Raw genomic sequence first — 17,110 nt, 5'->3', positions numbered from 1 at the left:
TGTGATTAAGGGCTACACAAATCAAATTGAATTGAATTTCAGTGACAGCCTATATGAGCATGTTGACGACCTCAAACTAGGTGGAGGTAGAGGAGGGCGGAGGTCCTGAACACACACACTAGGTGGAGGTAGAGGCGGGTGGAGGTCCTGAACACACACACTAGGTGGAGGTAGGTAAGGGGTGGAGGTAGAGGAGGGTGGAGGTCCTGTACCCACACACTAGGTGGAGGTAGAGGAGGGTGGAGGTCCTGTACACACACCTGCAGGATCCTCTGGATGATGTCGGGCAGCGGGATGAAGCTGCTCATGGCGTTCAGGACCTTCATGGTCAGCTCCTTCAGCGCTGAGCAACACACACAATACTGAAGTGAATACACACTGTGTGTGTGTGTGTGTGTGTGTGTGTGTGTGTGTGTGTGTTTATGTGTGTACCTTCAGACATATGGTTAGTGTTGGGTCCTCTCAGGAGTTTCTGAGGAGCCATCATGGCCTCCAGCAGAGGAAACCACAACACCTGGAGGAGAGACGGTTACCATGGTTACCAACACAACACCTTGAGGAGAGACGGTTACCACGGTTACTACAACAACCACCATAACACCTGGAGGAGAGACGGTTACCACAACAACCACCACAACACCTGGAGGAGAGACGGTTACCATGGTTAGCACAACAACCACCACAACAACACCTGGAGGAGAGACAGTTACCATGGATACAACAACCACATCACCTAGGGGAGAGACGTTCCCTGGGCTGACCTCTCACCTCTCTCTCTACAGGCACCAGGTGTGAGGACCCTGGGCTCTGGGCTGACCCCTGACCTCTCACCTCTCTCTGCTGCTGGTTCAGGTTCTGGGAGTTCCGGTGGCACAGGGCGATAATGTCATCCAGAGAGCCCTCCAGGCCCTCCAATGGCACGCTGCCGTCCTTGGCAGCGCCTCCGTCTCCCTCTGCCACGCCCCCATCCCTGGTGATGGACTCCAGGATTCTCTTCAACTTCTGTTCGGAAGGAAGGGACAAGATGACATGTGATTTAATTGATTTATACAATATAAACAATATACTATATACTGTATCAACGATACTATATCACTAGAGTGATGAGGATGAGGACGTACGGTGAGCAGCACGGTGAAGGCCCCGTGGGCGTCACCCTTCTTCTCCAGCAGGTAGGCGGTGGCCTCACTGTGACCATACTGCTCTGTCATCTGGAGACACACACACACACACACACACACACACACACACAGGAGAGAGACAGAGACAGGAGAGATAGAGATAGACAGGAGAGGATAGAGAGACAGACATACGGGACATACAGACACACATGCATCCACAGGGAAAGAGAGACAGATGATGAGAACTTTAACAAAATGCCCCAATAAAACATCACTTTAAACTTAAAACCAGTTATTCAGTCACAAAATGTGTTTATCTTATATGGTTAGTCTGTGACCACATCCCCCTGGCCCCCCTGACCACACCCACCTTGCCCCCTGACCACACCCCTCTGGCCCCCTGACCACACCCACCTTGATGGCGGGCTCCAGGGGGTAGAGCTGGGACGTCTCCAGGAAGGCCTGGAGCCCGGGGGGGTCGAAGCGACACAGCAAGCCCACCTGCTGCTCATGGAGGTCGGGGTCAAAGGTCACCGTGCTGTCGGCAGGCCGGCCCTCTCTGGAGGGACAGACAGGCCAGAGGAGAGACAGACAGACAGACAGACAGGAGGAGAGACAGAGAAACAGACGGGAGGAGAGACAGACTTACAGGAGAGACAGACAAACAGGAGGAGGAGACAGACAGACAGGAGGAGAGACAGGAGGAGAGACCGAAAAACAGACATACAGAAAGAGACAAACAGGTGAGACAGACAGACAACAGGAGAGATACAGACAGACAGATAGACAAGAGGAGAGACATACAGGAGGTGAGAGACAGGGAGACAGTGGCCGTCATAGAAGCGACCCCCTCCCTTGATCTGTTTGATTGTGTGGGTCAAGGATGGGTGAGCAGCACGCACACAGACACACACACACACACACACACAGTACCTGGGCTCCAGCAGGCTCGTGAGGAACTGAAAACGTAACTGATCATCCTGGAGGGGGGAAGGGGGAGGGAGGGGTGTGAGAGAGAGAGAGAGAGAGAGAGAGAGAGAGAGAGAGAGAGAGAGAGAGAGAGAGAGAGAAAGAGAAAGAGAAAGAGAGAGGTTAAGTGGATTTCATTTTGACAATTCCAATACCAATAACAATTCCAATTCCAAAAAGTGTGAGACTCCTCCCGTCCCCTAGGGGGCGAGAGAGAGCGGACAGTCTGGAGCCCTCACCTCCAGTTGAGAGAGGATTGGTTGCACGTGTTCAGAGAAGTGACATGTGACCAGGTCAGCTGATCTGCTGGGGTCAAGGGCCACCAGTTCCTGAAAAAAACAAAAAAAAGGGTCTGTGTGTGTGTGTGTGTGTGTGTGTGTGTGTCCCTGCGTGCATGCTGTATTGCGTGTGTGCGTCTGTACGGTTGTATTTGAATGTGTCTGAGTTCTGTATTGCGTGAGTGAGTGAGTGAGTGAGTGAGTGTTGTATTGTGTATGTGTGTGCATGTGTACCTGTATGTGCTGTAGTGATTTGTCCCAGACGTTGTGTTTCTCTGCAGGGCTGTAGCCCGGCATCGAGAGCAGGTTGTGGATGTAGCTGAACACTTCCACCTGTCGCGCACACACACACGCATAAACATACAAAAGTACATAAGTAAGTAACCTCCTCTACACAACACACACCAGCAGAAATACATCACTGTATATGTATCCATGTATATAACACTACACATTAGTGTGTACATTTTTCACGAGTGGTACGTACATACACATATATACGCGCACGTGTGTGTGCGTGCTACCTTTCTTAGGTTGTCCCTCAGGTAACAGTCGATTATTTTCTCGTACAGATGTTGCTTCTCATACAGGAACTCACAGATCTGGTAGCTGGGAGGGGGGGGGGGAAAGAGAGAGAGAGAGAGAGAGAGAGAGAGAGAGAGAGAGAGAGAGAGAGAGAGAGAGAGAGAGAGAGAGAGAGAGAGAGAGAGAGAGAGAGAGAGAGAGAGAGACGAAAAGGAGGTATGAAGATGGATTACAAGGTTAATTGGATTTGTTCACTTGTATGTAGATATGACTTGATTATGTCCTAGCAGATTAAAAGGGTTTATGAGAAACAGATTGATCTCAGGATGGGATCAGCAGTGGAAAGAAAACATCATTCTTCATCCTCAATTACCACATGACCAGGAAACACAGTGAAATGTGTTAATTAAAGATGTTCCGATTCATCCTTATGCTCATTAATTACAATAACATTACTAACTAATGATAAGGATTTTAATTGAGCTCTTTTCTTCCTCGTATTTTCTGATTTGCTGAATCCCATCAAAGCCTCGGTCAGAACGACCACAACCTTCTCCTGATTAGTTCGACCACTCACAACTCTGCCTTCTCCGCCAGGGCCAATAGGCTCCCTTCGTCAAACTGGACCACGCCCCCGACGTGCAGAAGCTCTAACAAAACCTAGAATTGAAAAATCACCAATTCATCAATAATCAAATCAATCAATATCCATCAGTATCCGTCTGCTACGCCTTCCGGTACCGCGTGTGCGTGAACCCACCTGCTGACGTTCGGTGTGTCGTGAGTCATCGTCCGGGCAACACAAGAACTCCAGGACCTGGGGAGCCAATCACACAACAGGATGAGCAGCTGTGGGCGGGCTCCTGGACAGGAAGTGAGCTGACCAGCTGGAGAGGAGGCGGGGTTACCTGGTCGAACAGCTTCCTGTTGACAAACAGGGTGTTGTCGGGCTTGGCCATCTGGCGGGCCAGGAAGGTGAAGAGCCCGCCCACCTGGGAGGGGGTGAAGTCAGGGTTGTCCACCATCACCTAGGAGACGGGACACACACCTGGTCACACCTGGAGGGCCAATGAGGGAACCAGCCAATCACAGAGCTAGACAGTCACACAGCTAGCCAATCATAGGATGAGACAGTCACACAGCTAGCCAATCAGAGAGCTAGACAGTCACACAGCTAGCCAATCATAGGGTGAGACAGTCAAACAGCTAGCCAATCACAGAGCTAGACAGTCACACAGCTAGCCAATCATAGGGTGAGACAGTCACACAGCTAGCCAATCACAGAGCTAGACAGTCACACAGCTAGCCAATGAGAGCTGAACAGTCACACAGCTAGCCAATCAGAGAGCTAGACAGTCACACAGCTAGCCAATTAGAGAGCTAGACAGTCACACAGCTAGCCAATCAGAGAGCTAGACAGTCACACAGCTAGCCAATCAGATAGCTAGACAGTCAGACAGCTAGCCAATGAGAGAGCTGAACAGTCACACACCTAGCCAATGAGAGAGCTAAGGAATCACACAGCTAGCCAATCAGAGAGCTAGACAGTCACACAGATAGCCAATCAGAGAGCTAGAGAGTCACACAGCTAGCCAATGAGAGAGCTGGACGATCAAACCGCTAGACAATAAGCGCTAGACAGTTTGAGAGCCAGCCAATCAGAGAACGCCAATCACAGAAAAAGGGATCAGTCATGAAGGACGACACAGTTAGACCAGTGACCATACCAGGGGATGTGAGCATGATAAAACAACAGTAGGTGAACCATGAAGACATAGGTGGTAAGAAGGTTTCTCACTAAAGAACGCCAGTCTCACAAAACTCAACTTTGACCTCAACACATTGGACATGAGGGGAAGGAGAGGTTTGAATTTCAGACTCTAAATCCCTAGATGGTCCTAAACATTCAGCTTCTGAAGGGTACCTTCAGCAAGATGTCCACTATCCTCTGCTGGTACTCCAAGGCCTGCTTGTCGTTCCTGAAGTCCTCAAAGGTCTGTCCGGCGAAAGGAAAGAGAGACGCACGTTACACAAGAAGATGATCCCACCTCTGGATGAAAGGATTCTTCTTCATCATGTGTTTGTGTTTGAAGGAGATCAATAGAATGATTGGAGGAGATCTGATCAGACTGTAATCAGTCAGTCCATGTTGTAAAAAAAATAATTCTGTTCTGAGTCTACAAGGCCCAGATACTATATCATAGACTTCAGTGAAAGATATTCAAATGGTTTCGCTTTTCATTATTCATATAATATATTCATAGGTTTAACGATTTTACTATTTTATTTATGCTGAAATTATGAATTCTATATTCTGAGCAATTAACGTCAACTTAACATTTTAAATCATCTTTGCAATATAATTTAGAGAAAGCGAGGAGGAAAAAGAACGTAGGGGCCGCTCTGATTGGCCCAGAATTTGGCGGGTGATCTGCCTTGAGTGTTTTGATTGGTTGTAGTTGATCCGTTGGGCGGTTTGGGGGACCAATGGGATGAGAGTCTGTACCTGGGGGGCGGGTGGTATAGTTTGGCTGAAGCTCACCAGCGCCAGAACATTGAGGAACTCTCTGGTGTCGAAGTGGAGCAGAGTCCTGATGAAGGGGAACACCTCCTCTTCCTCAGAGGTCTCAGAGTGAAGCCGGATTAGGAACTCAAACACCTGGAGGTGAACACATGAACAGTCACTACATATGAACAGTCACTACATATGAACACATGAACAGTCACTTCACATGAAAACAGACACTTCATTTGAACACAGTCACTTCATATGAACACATGAACGCAATGCCGTTCATGTGAACACATAAATACAGTCACTTCATAAACACAGTCCCGTTCAAATGAACTTATGAGCCCAAACACTTCCTATGAACACATGAACATGATAATAGGATGACACAGAACATTGAGGAATATTGATAAAAATAATGAAGGGTTAAGGGGTTTGATTCCTCGTCGGGCTCTAGGGGTAGAGCAAGGCAGTAACAGGGGCCCGTGGTGCTGGGCGGGTCTGCCCTCAGTGTGCTGTGGACCCCCACCTTGTTCTTGACCTGGGGCACCAGGTCTTCAGGGATGTCCCCCAGGGGGTAGGCCCGACCCGCCAGGCTGCAGCTGGGGGGGAACACAGGGAGTTACACACAGACCTACACACACACACACACGGACCAACACACACACACACACACACACACACGGACCAACACACACACACACACACACGGACCAACACACACACACACACACACGGACCAACACACACACACACACACACACACACGGACCAACACACACACACACACACACACACGGACCAACACACACACACACACACATACGGAACACACACACACACACACACACACACGGACCAACACACACACACACACACACATACGGAACAACACACACACACACACACACACACACACACAGACCAACACACACACGTGGACCAACACGCACACACACATACGGAACAACACACACACACACACACAAATGTATAACCAGTATGTTAAGTTGATATAACCAGTATGTTAAGTTGATATAACCAGTATGTTTTAGTAGACATAACCAGTTTATTTAGTTGATTTAACAGTTAGTTAGTTGGTTAGTTAGTTGTACCTTATATAAACCAGCAGCTTGTTCCCGATCACCACCTGTTCATCTGCAGAGGAAACACGTCTGGGTTTTTACTGCTAATATATAATAAATCAAATAATAACATTAAATAATGATGATAGTAATGATCTATAATCTAGAATAATCTAGAATGATATCAAGACCTACTAGTCAGCTGTCTCCCCTCTCGGAGATGGGGTCCAATTTCAGCAAAAAGTTTCTGAAATATAGAACCACACATAGAGACTTTAGGGCTCTCACATAACATAGAACCACACAGAGACTTTAGGGCTCTCACATAACATAGAACCACACAGAGACTTTAGGGCTCTCACATAACATAGAGACGTTATGGTTCTCACATAACATACAACTCTAAGTCTTTAATTGTAATTCTCCTCGTTCGTTAAGTCTCAGCGATTCCTCGTACCTCCAGAGGGGTGATGTAGTCGTTCATCCCTCGGTTGAACACGTAGATCATCGCATCGTACAGATGATTCTCCCAGCACATCTGGACCACCTAGCTCACACACACACACACACACACACACACACACACACACATACACACACACACACACACACACACACACACACACACACACACACACACACACACACACAGCATTAACACTATTCAAACAAAGATTACAAATACATGCAGGAAAAAAATGCAAAAAGAACGGAAACAGGTCCAGATATCCGATAGACCTTTATCGGAATAAATAAAGGTTTTCTAATGTCAAATATGACGTTATTAATCTTTGAAGGGATTTCCCGATGCTTGACGTAACAAAACAACTAAGAATACAATTACACATGGTATTAAGTACAATAAAGATACACATATACATGCAAGTAAATATATAAACTAGGGCTGTCAAGCGATTAAAAAAAATTATCGAATTAATTACAGGCTCTGTGATTAATTAATCTAAATCAATCGCATACTTACATTTTGCCGAGAAAGTATTTCAAAATATTTTAATTCAAATAAATGATGGCAGATGATTCAATTAACAATAGACATAATAGACTTTATAGTTCAATGTCTCTTTTATTTAAAACATGTCTTTCATTAACATACGGTGCATTTTAAGATCAAATTAAAAACATTTCTATCTCACTCATGATGCAATGCATCTCAGGCAAAAAATATACAATACTTTGTTTTGACTCTAGAGGGCATTATAGGACCATGATTAATCAGCGTTTATCTTTTTGAATTTTTTCAAAAAGATAAACGAACACACACACACCACCCCAACACACACACACACACACACACACACACACAGCCACTTTCCACAAACACAAACAAACACAAACACACACCCCAACACACACACACACACACACAGCCACTTTCCAGGCACACACCTGCTGCATGTCGAGGCTAGTGACGTCCAGGTGCACGATGAGGCGCTCCAGCCTGTCCATCAGGCCGTTGCCGTGGTAATGGGCCAGCAGGTCCTTCATGATGGGCGTGGTCAGGTGGGCTAGGCGCTGACTGATGATGTAGCTCTCCAGCGCCTCCAGGAACATCCCCCGGGAAACCACGTTCTCCACCAGCCGCGAGTACAGCTGCTCGAACAGCAGGTCGCTGCACGCACACACAGAGACACACACATAGACAGACACGCGCACACACACACACACAGGCGCATGCGCACACAGACACGCACACACACACACACACACACGTCTGAGGGGATTTTTCTAATCCAACTTTAAATTGTACTCTTCTAATTGTTGATTAAATAGTTTTTTTTCATAATATATGTGTTTGTTTTACCTTCTCTGAAGCAACAAACAGTAATCCACCACTACAGGAACCACTTCCTGGATATGAGAGAGAGAGAGTGAGAGTGGGAGTGAGAGCGCGCGCGAGAGAGAGAGAGGTTTTTTCATATATTTACAATGTATCTTATATTCTGCAATATGAATGTTAACTTTCCTTACTAATAAAGCTACATTAAATGTAGTTCAAATTCAATGCATTGAGAGAGAGGGGGAGTTAGAGAGACAGAGAGTGAGAGAGAGAGAGAGAGAGAGAGAGAGAGAGAGAGAGAGAGAGAGAGAGAGAGAGAGAGAGAGAGAGAGAGAGAGAGAGAGATCTCTCATACAGTAAGTTTAAAGACGTAACCCCTGGACTAAGTGTTGACATTAGACTAGAGCTGGGTCCTGGTTCCTGGGCCAGGGGTCTGGGGGTCACCTGGAAGTGCTGCTCAAGGACCTGGATCTTCCCCTGGTCCGGACAACGCTTCAGAGACCGCTCCACGAACAGGATGAGGATCTCCACCATCTAGGCACACACACACACACACACACACACACACACACACACACACACACACACACACACACACACACACACACACACACACACACACACACACACACACACACACACACACACACACACACACACAAAAATGTAACAATATCTGACTAAAATCCACACCCAGTGTAGAGAAGGAGGAAATGGAAGAGAGAGCAGCTGGACCCCCCACCTTATCTGCTACCACGCCCTTCCTCTTCCCTGGATCTCCATACAGACCTGCACACAGACAAAGCTTGCTTTTAGTGTGTGTGTGTGTGTGTGTTTTTGTGCGTGTTTCTGTATATGTGTGTATATGTGTGTGTGTTTGTGTATATCTGTATGTGTGTTTTTGTGCGTGTTTCTGTATATGTGTGGATATGTGTGTGTGTTTGTGTATATCTGTATGTGTGTTTTTGTGTGTGTTTGTGTATATGTGTGCGTGTATACATGTGTGTGTGTTTGTGTATATGTGTATGTGTTTGTGTATATCTGTATGTGTGTTTTTGTGTGTGTTTGTGTATATGTGTGCGTGTATACGTGTGTGTGTGTGTTTGTGTGTATGTGTTTGTGTATATCTGTATGTGTGTTTTTGTGTATATGTGTGCGTGTATACGTGTGTGTGTTTGTGTGTATGTGTTTTTGTACCCACCGACCACGGCCTTAGCGGTGCCCTCATGGAAGGACCAGGCCAGAGCCAGCGCCTCTCCAAACCGCTCCTGCCTCAACAGGAAGTCCACACGCTGGGAGGGGAAGAGAGAGAGAGAGAGAGAGAGAGAGAGAGAGAGAGATTCTTTGAAGCACTTGGAATGCATTAAGCAAGTTAATTATATAATATAAATATATATATTATGTTTTCTTCCTCTCTGATTGTATTGTTGTGTTTGTGTGTTCCTACCTCCCTCCAGTTCCTCAGAGTCATGATGTGGGCCGACTGCAGATGGACAATACCACACCGTTATTAGATAACACAACATATAATAGAATATACAGTATATAAAACAATATATAATACAATGTACAGTATATAATTCAACATTCAATATATAAAATAACATTTAAAAAGACAACATCCCCTGGATGTTGTCTTTCATGTTCTATGTGTTATTCATTGTAATTTTTAAACAAAAAAATATTAAAAGTATCAAGTAAAATCCTGAACCCGGCGGTTACCTTGGTGCCCAGATAGAGGATCTGCCCGGCGTAGCTGCAGACAGACTCATAGCAGGCCTTCTCTCCTACCAACGCCTGCACACACACACACGGTTTCACAACCCTTCATATCCTCTCTCCACCATTCACCTGTCACACCAGAACATCTCTCTCCTCTTCATCTCCGAACCCCTCTCTCTCTCTCGCTCTCTCTCGCTCTCTTTCTCCTCCTCAGCTCTAAATCTCTCTCTCTCTCTCTCTCTCTCTCTCTCTCTTTCCCCCCTCCTCACCAGGGCCTCGGAGACGTTGCCCCCGGTGGCCAGAGACTTGAAGTGCCGGCTGTTGTAGACCAGCTGCACCTGCTCCAGGTCCAGCTGGTCCAGGACCTCCTGGCTGGGCCGGTCCACCACCTGGAGCTGCTCCTGGCTGTCCACCAGGACCAGGGTCCGGCTGCTGATCCACTGGGGGGGGGGGGGGGTTAAGACCAGGTTTAACCACCATGAAACACAACCGACAACGTCTGCAGTAGTGATCGACCGATATATCACAATAGACACAATATATATATATATATAGTGTAAATTTTATGATATAAATTGAGGGAGCAAAAGCAATATCAGCTCCAAATATTGGCTCTAGAAATTCGGTATCGGCATATCGGCCATCGGCTAAGGCTGATGAAAAAAAAATCGGTATCGGTCCTAAAAAATCCATATCGGTCGATCCCTAGTCTGCAGGTCAATGGCCAACGGACTGCAAAAAAACAATACTGCCTCACATTCACCCATTCATACACACATTCACACACCGACGGCGGAGTCAACCACACGGGGCGACAGCCAGCTCGTCAGGACCAGTCTTGCTCAGGGACACCTCGGCACCTCGGCTGGGAGGAGCCGGGGATCGAACCGACAACCTTTGGCCCCGAGGCCGATGACGTCGTCGCCCTGAGGCCGTTGATGACGTCGTCGTCGCCCTGCTGGTACTCACGCTCAGGCTGATGATGTCACAGTTGAGGTGCAGCTGCCTCTGCTTGACCACGTGGATGGAGCCCGCCTCCTCCTTCTTGACCTGGGCACACACGGGAGGGCGGGGTTAGCACACGCCTCCACGTGTCTAACGCACCACTCGACCTCCAAGTCACCTCGTCCGTGATGGACAGCCGATCCGGAACCACTTGCAAAGAGTGTCAGTTGTCATAGTTGAATAAAATGTCCATGTATTTATAAATGGTGTTTTATTATGTAGTATTTTATGCAGATATACTCCTGAAATAGTTGTATTTTTTATGTTTATATTTTCACTTCTACTTGTATTCTCCATCTTCATTCTCCTTCTGCTATATATTTGAATAATCATTTCCCTCCGAAATGAGCAATGTTAATTACTATATATGTCTATTATATTATATTATATATGTAATCTGAGTAAGGGGAAAGTGAGTCGTCTTGATGAGAGGGGAAAGGGGCGTGTCTGCAGGAAGTGGTCAGAGGGTTCCGGGGTACCAGCAGGAAGTGGACGGTGTCCCCCCTGCAGAAGGCCAGGACGGGGTTGTAGGTCTTCTGGGCGGGAACAAACTGCCAGGCCAGCTGGGGGACGCTGGAGGGGTCCGACTGGAGGGGGGGGGGAGGTTGGGGGGATACACACAGGAGCACGGGTCACACATCATCATCATCATCATCATCATATTTTCCCTCATCTCATCATCCTCCAGGACTGCTGAACATCAATGTCCTCAGGTCAAATATAACCAGTTACTGTAGTTCGCTATTGTCCAGGCTACATACATGACCTACATACTTCAGATGTTGTAGGTAGCAAGAGCCACGTATTGGGAGGGTGTCAGTTATATAGAGCAGCTGTTCGTTAGAGATCTTAGACCCTCACCCTCTAACCCTACCAGTTACGTATGCGATGGTTAGTCAGCAGTATGCATTGTTATTCCCGTGCCTTAGGGGGCGCTCTACGGCACATGTTCAGTGTACCTCGTGACATTGTGCTGGTGCTAGTATATCAGAGTTAAAATGCATATCAATGTCTTGACCTTCGTTCTTGTGTCACTCCATTACTAACTAAGTTATCCTTATATTATATAACAAACATAATACTAACCACACACACACGATGCACAACAAAACGCTGCCAGGGGAAGCAAGGACCGATACGCTCAGTCAGAGGCATGAAGTGATAACAACATCTGAATAATCTAACCATGTACACCTTTCATGTAGAACGTGTACAACAGTACAACCTTAACCCATGACCGTCGAACATCAAAGAAGACGAATGAAGATGAAACAAGCTCATTTGACAGAAGAAGAGAGGGAAGGGAGAGAGATGGGGTTGAGGTGAGGACAGACCTTGTTGTAGGGGAAGGTCATCCACACTTTGAGGGAGGGCTTGAGTCCGATCACAAGAATCTGAAACAGAGGAAATTGGCTTTACATTAATTTACGTTGATGTATGTATCAACGTAATGTATATGTATGTATATACAACGTGATGTTTCAATCACGTGCTACAAAATAGGTTAAAGGGACCATCTTGGTACTACTACAATTCTACAATAACCAAGCAACCAGTTGTTATTATTTTTAGCATAATGGTGAAAAAGCACCAAGATGGCTGCTTGGAATGTGTGTGACGTCATGTGAAACCCTCCTCCAGACCTCCCGGCCCCGACCCAGAGCCCATACCTTGGTGAGGGAGCCCATGGCCAGCAGGGAGTAGGGTGTGATGGGGTGGTCCCTCAGGTCGGGGGGGGTGTGGAGGGGCTCGATGCAGCACACCTCCCCCTTGGAGCCGCTGAACAGACAGCGTGAGTCACACGACCGCATCCCCAGCACCCTCCTGGCAGAGGACGACCAGACCGTCAGCACACACGTGTGTTTGATACGCTCGGTCAACCTTCTTACTTAAAGCAGCACTCGTTTATTTCCGTCCACTAGAGGGCAGCAGATACAATCATAGTTTCATTAACTCCCCAGCGTATTAGGCTAATGGTCATTTTTCATATTTCAATTAAATGGGCCATTTATACTTTTATCTTGTTCTTTAGAAAACAAAACTTATGTTGGTGTCGTTTCAACCTTGTAATTTAACTTTTTTTCTTTTACTAATTACTACTTTTTACTAATTAAGCAGACATTTTTATCCAGAGGGGAAGTGATTTATATGATTTTCAGTGCATTTGAGAAAAAATATCCTTCAGGAGCAGGTTGAGACTACGGCATTAAAAGGAGGTGTGTTGTGTAGTACTTGTTAACGTCAGGTCATTAACATGTTGTGTAGTACTTGCTGGGTGTATTTGTTTACCTGAAGGCCAACTCAAACACTGATCCTCCGCTGTCGTTGCAGATGGCCAGCGTCGGGTCGTCTGTGAACTGAGCCCAAAGAAAAGATGTTGAGGCAAAGACATCTGTCAATCATACTGGTTCATTAATCTGTTGTTATTAATCTGTTAATCATACTGGTTTATTCATCTTTTATTAATCTGTTAATTCATTGTTGTTCATTCATATGTTTGCTGACTTAAAACATTTTTATTTAGTTGTTGTTTGACAATCTGCTAGAATGTTATTTTACTTTAACATGCACTATTGGAGTGTGTACTCAACCCTTAACAAGTAGTATTGGAGTGTGTACTAGTACCCTGCCATGCAGTACTGAGTGTGTACTAGTACCTTGACATGCAGTAGTGAGTGTGTAATAGTACCTTGACATGCAGTAGTGAGTGTGCACTAGTACCTTGACATGCAGTAGTGAGTGTGTACTAGTACCTTGACATGCAGTACCGCGGTCCCAGGGGGGTGGGCGTCTGTGATGGTCCTCAGCAGCTTCCCGTTGGCCAGATCCCACATGGTGATCTGAGGAACACACACTTCGCTTCAGAATACCATCATTTGGAAAGTATTTCTTCTTCGTCAATCTGTGTTCCATGACATCTAAGTGCATTGCTGTATAAGAAGAGAGGATCTTTCTGTGTGTGTGTGTGTGTGTGTGTGTGTGTGAGTTTGAGTGTGTGCGTGCACGCACCTGCCCTTTGGCAAAACCACACAGCAACCGCGAGCAGTCGTGGTTGATGCTGAGGGCAGAGACGGCGCCAAACTCTGCCCCTGTTGCCGTGGTTCCCAGACACAGCCGCAGAGCCTGATTGACGTCTGGAAGACAGGATGAAAAACAATCAGAGAAAACCGTCTCACTTAAGTTGTGTTTCTGGTTTTGCTCTCTGGCTCGCCAGTGTGTTGTGGTGCGTTCCGGCGCTCAACAGCGTTCAACATGTCTGACAGGAGTCAGCCCCTGCTGTGTGCCGGACTCACACTCACAACACCCACGGGAACTCAGACGTCTCAGGAGAAAAGCCATGCAGTGGGAACACGTATGAATGGAAGAGTCACCATAAAGGGGATTCCCGTGTGGAATAAACAAATGAATAAATAATAAGTAATACATTAATAAATACAAACGGGAACAAGGCAGACGTGCAGCAGTGCAGCGACGTGAAGCAGGACAACAGGTTAGCTCGGATGCTAATCTGTCTAACTAGCAACAGACACTCACTTTCGTACAATACATCTGTTTATATTATAAAACAAAAATGATGAGTATGAGAACCCAAATACACATAGCAATGTATAAAGGGTGGGTTAGATACAGTACATAAAAGGGGCAGAAGAAGAGGATGATGATGAATGGTCCAGGATACACACATGACCCCTCAGAGAGACCCTACCTTTTCCTGTGGGGGGCATCGAATCGAAGGCATGATGAAGAGAGAACACCATCTTTATAGGTTTCATTTCACTGCATTTCTTTGCATTTCTTATATCTATAAAACTCTTGAATCACATTAAACTTAATTAAGTTAATTTAAAAAAAAGAAAGCTTCCAAGACAGGGCTTTCAAGAAGGTTTGGGGATGCAGGAAATATGCCAACCTCTGCAGCCTATATTTCCTGTTTAGTAGGGTTGTTCCAATACCGACAGTAGGGGTGTACGGTATAAACGGTATAGAAAGTACACCGGTGTGAATTTGCGCTACAGTATGGATTTTGACCATACCGTGAGACCGGTGTGACCGGTAGACAGTGTTGTGTGTAACGTGTTACAAAGTAAGTAACGTAAATACAGTAACGTAACTTATTTTTCATGTGAAAAGTAAACTTACGCAAAACTACTGAAAATATGGTAATGAAACGTAGTACCTTTTTCAATTCAGCGCAACGTTACTTTTCCCAGGGACCGATTTGACAGCGATACTGCCTTCTCAGGCAGTATGCTATTGCGCAAGCATGCAGGCACGCAGCCTGCGCAATAGTCCCTTCACAAGCTCTCATTCCACACCATACGAGACAGACGCTGGTAGCGTGAAGCTGTCTCTGCATCTCAAACATCGCTTCCACAGGCATTTTCCAAAACCAGTCCTTATGACAAAAAAAGCCAGTGGTGGAACGAGATAACAAACGCCCTTCACTGTTTACCTGTGTAAGGGTATGGTTCCCTTTCAAAATGTCGATAGAAAGGGCTTCAAAGAGATGGTCAAAACACTCGATCTCAGGTACGCGTTACCTGCCCGCACACACTTCAGCCAAATTGAGATGCCAAAACTATACGGCAAGGTCTGCGACCAAGTGGAGAAATAAATCCATACTATCCATACTGGAAGTAACTTAAAAAAAAAGAAAAGATTTAGCATTTTTTTCTATTGCAGTTTTGCTCAATAAATGTTCTGTTGCTGTTTAAGTTATCAAAACATAAAAGGTCAAAGTCGTTGAATGATTCTGGAATGTTAAGTAAAGAAATGTGGCTCATTCTCTGCAGTGTAATATCACCCTTCATGTGAAAACATGGGCGAGGGGGGACCTTCCCTCCCATTCCCTTTCTGTTGTTCTTCAAGGAGTTGTGAAATACAGGCTGTATCATTTCCCTGTATCGTGTTTTGTCTATGAAATTTGCATATTCTTTACGGAACTTCTTGTACATTTCCTTGTTCCGCATTCCAGAACCGAAGGAACTCTTGTTTCTTAAAACACAGGTGCACAAGTGCTCTAATGAAGGCTGTATATTGCAGGAGGTCTCCACCAAAAACAACCACCCTCTATGTGGTACAGAGGTAGCATGCTGTTGCTGTTTAAGTTATCAAAACATAAAAGGTCAAAGTCGTTGTCTTCTTGCCTGGATGAAACAGAGCGGTTGGTTAGGCTGGTTATACTTCTAGTAAACTTGTTTGTTAAAGGGGATCACTCAAACATCATTTCATCATTAAAACCTCTTCCAAACAATGATTCTGGAATGTTAAGTAAAGAAATGTGGCTCATTCTCTGCAGTGTAATATCACCCTTCATGTGAAAACATGGGCGAGGACATGAATGGCTGAATGTTAGGCAATATTGTAAAGTGCTTTGAATGGCCACTGGTTAGAAAAGCACTGTATAAATGCAGTCCATTTATCTGGCTATACTCTGGCATACTTCTTTGACACACAAACAAGATTTTAAGAAACAAGAGTCAGGGAAGTTAGTTAGTTAGTTAGTTAGTTAGTCGGGAAATGTACAAGAAGTTTCAGGAAGAGTACATAAATTTCATGGACAAAACACGAAACAGGGAAATTAGATCAAAATAAATCATGCCTCCTGTTTCTGGCTCATCACACACAAAGATTGCATGGTCTTTGTTGAGTGAGGCTTTGGTTTGTCACCAAACGCATTATCCCAGGAAGTATGCTGACTGCGTCGGAACCATTGACAACGACTTCTTGGGTTGAAGAAAAAGTTGCAAAAAAAGTTAAAAAGTTCCAGGAAGAATACAAAGATTTCATTCAGGATGTAATTAATGATTAAATCATAAGTAACATGTAATTTATTTATAAATTTCACCAAACCAGCTGAAAGGTGAGGAAAGATGAGGTGAGGAGGAGTGATACTGAGGCTAGGCCAATGAGTGGCAGCGATTGTGTGGGAGATAAGGTGGGCACCACCAGTTCTTGATTTCCTGAGTGAATAAAACCTGAATAAAAAAGAGGTTGGTGAGAGGTCCAGTACAAGTTGACTGGTACCCGTTCAGAGCACCACTCTTCAGCCCCACCTCACTGCCTTCCTCATCGTCACTTCGTCCTTTCTTTTT

The 17,110-nt window shown here is 45.7% G+C and overlaps 1 protein-coding gene across 3 annotated transcripts in view; it reads right to left on the bottom strand.

Moving 5' to 3' along the window:
* The window catches only part of vps8 (VPS8 subunit of CORVET complex), a 28,257-nt gene extending 13,962 nt beyond the window's left edge, over nt 1-14,295 (bottom strand). The window contains exons 1-33 of one of the 3 annotated variants that reach the window (XM_084470527.1): nt 14,025-14,295; nt 13,769-13,855; nt 13,305-13,372; nt 12,686-12,839; nt 12,350-12,409; nt 11,495-11,602; nt 10,980-11,060; nt 10,280-10,450; nt 10,011-10,085; nt 9,736-9,771; nt 9,490-9,580; nt 9,031-9,077; nt 8,733-8,822; nt 8,313-8,359; nt 7,898-8,120; nt 6,948-7,037; nt 6,686-6,737; nt 6,521-6,563; nt 5,935-6,007; nt 5,400-5,552; nt 4,818-4,889; nt 3,802-3,921; nt 3,654-3,710; nt 3,471-3,553; nt 2,893-2,977; nt 2,603-2,701; nt 2,330-2,419; nt 2,055-2,101; nt 1,536-1,680; nt 1,122-1,211; nt 832-1,002; nt 433-514; nt 261-343 (exon numbers count right to left, since the gene is read on the bottom strand). In XM_084470527.1, the coding sequence (XP_084326653.1) occupies nt 261-343; nt 433-514; nt 832-1,002; nt 1,122-1,211; nt 1,536-1,680; nt 2,055-2,101; nt 2,330-2,419; nt 2,603-2,701; nt 2,893-2,977; nt 3,471-3,553; nt 3,654-3,710; nt 3,802-3,921; nt 4,818-4,889; nt 5,400-5,552; nt 5,935-6,007; nt 6,521-6,563; nt 6,686-6,737; nt 6,948-7,037; nt 7,898-8,120; nt 8,313-8,359; nt 8,733-8,822; nt 9,031-9,077; nt 9,490-9,580; nt 9,736-9,771; nt 10,011-10,085; nt 10,280-10,450; nt 10,980-11,060; nt 11,495-11,602; nt 12,350-12,409; nt 12,686-12,839; nt 13,305-13,372; nt 13,769-13,849 (2,967 nt within the window). In that variant the 5' untranslated portion in view covers nt 13,850-13,855; nt 14,025-14,295. Of the gene's footprint in view, nt 1-260; nt 344-432; nt 515-831; nt 1,003-1,121; nt 1,212-1,535; nt 1,681-2,054; nt 2,102-2,329; nt 2,420-2,602; nt 2,702-2,892; nt 2,978-3,470; nt 3,554-3,653; nt 3,711-3,801; nt 3,922-4,817; nt 4,890-5,399; nt 5,553-5,934; nt 6,008-6,520; nt 6,564-6,685; nt 6,738-6,947; nt 7,038-7,897; nt 8,121-8,312; nt 8,360-8,732; nt 8,823-9,030; nt 9,078-9,489; nt 9,581-9,735; nt 9,772-10,010; nt 10,086-10,279; nt 10,451-10,979; nt 11,061-11,494; nt 11,603-12,349; nt 12,410-12,685; nt 12,840-13,304; nt 13,373-13,672; nt 13,681-13,768; nt 13,856-14,024 lie in introns of those variants that run through there. The other 2 variants (XM_084470528.1, XM_084470529.1) reach the window with 2 other exon arrangements.
* Nucleotides 14,296-17,110: the final 2,815 nt, after the last annotated feature.

The sequence above is a fragment of the Micromesistius poutassou genome, assembly GCF_964030765.1.
Source record: "Micromesistius poutassou genome assembly, chromosome: 7".
In the NCBI taxonomy this organism is placed as follows: domain Eukaryota; kingdom Metazoa; phylum Chordata; class Actinopteri; order Gadiformes; family Gadidae; genus Micromesistius; species Micromesistius poutassou.
Note: the sequence above shows the minus strand (reverse complement) of the source record. Positions and strands in the feature narration are given on the sequence as shown.